The sequence below is a fragment of the Triticum dicoccoides genome, chromosome 2A, assembly GCF_002162155.2.
Source record: "Triticum dicoccoides isolate Atlit2015 ecotype Zavitan chromosome 2A, WEW_v2.0, whole genome shotgun sequence".
NCBI lineage: Eukaryota > Viridiplantae > Streptophyta > Magnoliopsida > Poales > Poaceae > Triticum > Triticum dicoccoides.
The window spans coordinates 722,308,067-722,313,390 of NC_041382.1; the positions used below are offsets into that span (position 1 = coordinate 722,308,067).

At 53.6% G+C, this 5,324-nt stretch overlaps 1 protein-coding gene across 1 annotated transcript; it reads left to right on the top strand.

Annotated features, from left to right (window-relative positions):
- The first annotated feature begins 2,959 nt into the window (after window positions 1–2,959).
- On the top strand, window positions 2,960–5,062 carry LOC119356623 (anthocyanidin reductase ((2S)-flavan-3-ol-forming)-like). Its single transcript, XM_037623612.1, has 6 exons — window positions 2,960–3,222; window positions 3,502–3,668; window positions 3,797–3,997; window positions 4,101–4,260; window positions 4,402–4,618; window positions 4,698–5,062. Exons 1-6 carry the CDS (start codon window positions 3,099–3,101, stop codon window positions 4,843–4,845), a joined length of 1,017 nt encoding a protein of 338 aa, XP_037479509.1. The 5' UTR covers window positions 2,960–3,098; the 3' UTR covers window positions 4,846–5,062.
- The last annotated feature ends 262 nt before the right edge of the window (window positions 5,063–5,324 follow it).

The following is a 5,324-nucleotide window of genomic DNA, read 5'->3' on the forward strand; positions in this document are numbered from 1 at the left end:
GTGTGCTCAAGAGCATCATCCGACTCCACCCTGTCACTCCAAAGCCTGGGAGGTGCCGAAGCTGGCTCGAAAGAACCGAACCGCAAAGTAGCCATGGGCACCGCCGGTGAGTCAGTGGGCTCAGCCTCCGGTCCAGTCCCGGCCGACTGAGGGTGCGATCCGTTGGATCCCTCTCGCATGGTCTCATCTGACGGGGCCCCCTTAGTCCCAGAACCTCCCTCACGATCGTGCATATCAACATCATTACCGTTAACTGCATCATCAAACAAGTCGGTGTCCTCAAACTCAATCTCTAGCGGGAAGACCTCACCCTTATATGTCCAGTTGACCTTATCGGGCACATACTCAATATCCAAAATGCTCACAAGAATCCGGGCAATCCCATTGGCACGAGTGAAAACCATGTCCACTTTTTCAGTTTTTCCAACGAGGATACCCAAACTAGCCACAACACGAGCGTCCTGCAGAGGCTTTGATGGAGCCCCCAAAAACCTCAGCCATACCTGTGTAAGCGGTTTTCCTTTAGGCTCAACCTGTTTCCACTCGTTAAACTCCAGAATACACGTAGTACCGGGAACTTTACACAAGCCAAAACTTAACAATTTCTGCAGGTCCTCGACAGACGGGAAGTCCACCTTAAAAACTCTGTCCTCAATGGGTACTAACTCCCAAACAAAATCACCGGGAGCTAACTCCTGCAACCTCCTCACAATCTGTGCCTCAGTCACCGCTCCCTGTGTCGCTCTGAAAATCCCAGTAGTCGTAGTCTGGTTATCCTCCGAGACCTCTCTCGCCTCCGGGGACTCAAAAAACATGAGCTCAGCACAGTAGACTCCATAGATGTGTAGAGTCGGAGGCACGTCACGCAACATCGGGCACTCACCCAACTCATGGGCAAGTTTGCCACAAGACTCACACAATTGGGCCACACACTCAGCAATGAAGTGGCCCTTGTCCCCACATCGATAGCAAATCATCCTCTCCTTCTTACGGGCATACTTGGACGCCCTCTCTGCATCAGACCTGTCGGTGGCCTCATCCACCGTCCCAGCCTCAGAAACATCAACATTGGCCAACTCCTTCACCACCTCCATCGCCTGTGGAGGTAGCTCTGAGGAAAGCTGAGTCTCAACCGTAGCATCAGTATGAATAGTCCCCCGAGGTTGTTGGCGGCGAAATCTCCCGCAACCCCAGCCTCGACCACCTCGGTTTCCACGAAAACCTCCTCTCTGACGATTGTCCGGGCCGGAGGCTCCCTCAACAAATCCGCCAGCCGGCCCGAGAAAGGGTCTCTCGGCCGTCCCGTCACTCTGCCAAGCGTAACCACGCCCTCCTCCCGTTGACGAGGAGCCTCGGTGTTGTCCCTCGCCGTAAGCATCACAACCGTCGTCTCCCCACTGGCCTCGGGGAGGAGCATTAGGCTGAGTGGACCTGTTCTGCACCGGCCTGGCAACATAAAGCGGTGGTGGTTTTCCTATGGTGGCTGGCTCAGCTCAAACCTGCCGCTGACCATCGCCGCGGCCAGCAGCCCCAACACCAGCAGCACCCGGTACAGGAGGCCTCGGTCCCCCGCGGCCCGCAGCCTGGGCAAGGGGCGGCGTTTGTCTCCCGATCCCCCGGCCGGCCGAAGTCGCCGTGGGCGCCGAGACCGGAGCCACCGGCCTCGTGCCATTCTTCCCAGGAGCCGGCTGCGGTATGGCTGGCCTCGGCGGCTGCGCACTCCCAGTGGGCACACCTCGTCCCACGGCACCGGCGGCGCCGCCTCCTCCCGCCGGCTGCCTTTGCCCGATCTGCGACTGACCCCCCCGTCCGGCGTTCGCTGCTGGTGGAGGAGGCACCCCACCCTGACCTGCAGCGCCAGGCAAGGGGCGTTTCGCCGGCGGAGGAGCTTCACCTCTTCCTGCCATGGCCGTCCCGGGCAAGATGCGCGTCGCACGTCTATCCCCGCAGGACGGGAAGCCCTTCGTGCCCTTTTTGCGAACCCTACCCGGCGGCAGGCGAACCAAAGACAGGAGGCGATCGACGTTCGTGCATGCATCATCAACGGGCCGAAACGACAGGACGGGATCCTCCTGGGCCGCATACCCATTGGAGGCGCCACTGTCAAGGCCGGTCGCTACACCCCCATGATGGGCCTCATGCCCATGCATGGTCTGAGGACCGGCCCACACCAAACCAGCCCCCTCAGAGCCGATCAGCGAATTCAAACGCAAGGATCTGGCCGCCCTGATCCCGTCCGCCGCCATGGTCGCCGGCGGCGTCGGTGCTGGATCTGGCCGCCCTCCTTTCTTCTTTTTCTTCCGAGTAACCACGATCCAATCCTCTTGCGGAAAAAAATCGGAAAAAGTTATAGGTTGAACGCGTACCTTAGGCAGAGGCCCTTTCCATGGTCGGATCGCCGTCGCCGCCGTTCTCCGGTGAACAATCCGGCGTACCACCTCGAGCCGGTCGGTGGAACGCAGGCCTAGCCGCGCCGGATCCTCTCCGGGCACGATCAGAGGCCGAGTGTCACTTATTATGTTTGTATCCTCTTAATGCTTTAGTTTTGAGCCAATTAAATTCGTCCTTTGTTGAAAAAACAAGATGTTGTGATCTGCTTTATTTATTTTTAATCTGACGTTGCAAACTGGCACCTGGGGCGCCGTCGTCAGCCGTCGCGTGTGCAACCACCGCCGGCCAAATCATATCCCACCTCCTGCGAAAACAAAATAAACGCACGCTCGACGCTCGGCGCATCGTGCACGTTGAATGCAAACGCAACGCAGCCTGGACCATTGGAATCCTCGCCTGTTGCCCATGGTTTGTACCTTACAAGTGCACGGCGATACCTAGTTATCTACTGAGTAAACAACCACCAGCTACACTATCACTTTCTTGTTAACATCGCGAACAAGGCATCTTTGCATTGCAGGTCATCTTCAGCTGCCGAAAAACTCGTCATCCGCTGCAACTTGTCCCGGTTGTGAGTTGCCTACGATATGCAGATCTGAAAATTACTTGCCGGCTCCTTAATTACAGCTCAGTGGCAACAACCGGAGCAGAGGAGCGAATCATCCCTCTCTTCGCCGTTACCGGCAGTGATCGAGTGGTGGCCGGCGATGTCGGCGTGTGAGAGAAGGAAGACGGCGTGCGTCACCGGAGGGAGCGGATACATCGCCTCAGCGCTCATCAAGCTGCTCCTCCAGAAAGGCTACGCTGTCAAGACCACCGTCAGAGACCCCGGTTCGTTTCTTGTTTCCTCGTTTGACGTACTTCAGCAATCTTCCTTTCAGAGTTTGACCTGAAATCTTGGGTTCTCCAGTCTCGACTCGATAAGCCATTTCTTTTCTTAGGTTCTGCTTCCTTTGGTAAATTCAGGCAGCAAAACATGCCTACCAAATCATGTGTATAAGTGTGTACCTTTTGTTTATATAGTGCACACCATATCAGTTATGATAAAATTACTGGAAATTGTTTTCATCAAAATTCCCAAGACTCTGAAGATCTGTAATTTGTATGAAGATGACATGGAGAAAAACTCCCACCTCAAGGACTTGCAAGCGCTTGGCCCCCTGGAGATCATTCGTGCCCAACTGGAGGTGGAAGGCAGCTTCGACGAAACAGTTTCTGGCTGCGAATACGCCTTCCTCGTTGCTGCTCCAATGACCTTCAGGTCAGAAGATCCTGAGGTAAACACACATCACCCATGCACACCCTGAACTTTGTGCCCATCACTTTATTCTCGGCCACAGAAGACATGGGATCATGTTCATTTCCTTTTCAGGGATAACTTAGTGTGCTTCATGTTTAACGGCAGAGAGATCTGATCGAACCCGCCGTCCAAGGAACACTCAACGTGATGAGATCGTGTGTGAGAGCGGGGACGGTGAAGCGGGTGATCCTGACGTCGTCGGACGCCGGCGTGTCCAGGAGGCCGCTCCAGGGCGGCGGCCACGTGCTGGACGAGGGCTCCTGGTCCGACGTCGAGTACCTCAGAGCCAACAAGCCACCAACTTGGGTACATAAATCTATGTCTTTGTGTTCAGTCTCTCTCGCCTGGATGTTTACAATCGATGGAAATATGTCGACGTGACACTGATATTGGTTGATTTACATCGTAGGCGTACGCCGTCTCCAAGGTGCTTCTGGAGAAGGCGGCGAGTGAATTCGCAGAGGAGAACGGCGTCAGCCTTGTCACCATGTTGCCGGTGTTCACTGTGGGCACGGCGCCAGTATCCAAGGCCAGAACTAGCGTCCCCGTCATCCTCTCCTTGTTGTCCGGTGAGAAAGGCCAACATTTCTCTATGCATTTTTCAGTGATTGGCAACATAAAGATGTACTAGTAAGTTAGCCCTGATTTCAGTGTCCTGCTCTATTGACCGGTGTCCTACGAATGTGTTTGTATGTCCTGTGCATTTCCAGGTGATGAGGCAAAGCTGGGTAGCCTGATGGTCCTGCAGTCAGTCAAGGACTGCGTTGGGATTAGCCACGTGGAGGATCTCTGTCGCGCCGAGGTGTTCGTCGCCGAGAATGAGTCCTCGTCGGGTAGGTACATCTGCTGCAATCACAATACCACTGTCTTGCAGCTTGCCGGTCTCCTGGCAGAGAAGTACCCACAATACGACGTGAAACCTGAACGGTTCGTGAGCTTTTTACCTAACAGCCACACATGCTATTTTTGGTTGCGGGTTTAACACCATTCATGTATGTTTCCGCAGCTTTGATGGATCCTGCGAGAAGCCAAGAGTGTGTGTGTCATCGAAGAAACTCATCGGGGAAGGGTTCGTGTACAAGTATGATGACCTGGGTGAAATCTTCGACGACCTAGTCGAGTACGGCAGAACCACAGGGATTTTGCCCCACTGATGTTTCCACCAGCTAACGATTTGAATGTGTTTGGAACAAAAAAAATGTCATCTCAAATAAGCAATGTATCACACCGGGTTTATTTACTTCAACTTTCTATCTCCTTCCTTCCTTCTGCCGTCGAGAGTTACTTCGTTTCCCAGGCACCCCTCTCCTGCTCCTCAGTTGCTTCGGGATCGGAATGTGTTCTAAGTGTTATTTCTATGTTCATGTATGCAAAAATGGAAGGCCTTGTTTGTAATATTATTTTCTTTTAGGTCCTTCAATGAATTGTGTTGTATCAATTTTGATTTATTAATGACAGCTTCTGTGGCCTTAGGGTACCTCCCTGTGGTAGGGAAAAAAATTCCTACACTCATGTTCTGGTTTGGGAATTTGTAGTTCTTGCCCTTTGTGATTGTGCTGAACCGTTTGCTCGCTTTGTTTTTTGGGAGTAACCGTGCTATTCATTAAACAATAACCGAGTTACAAGAACATAC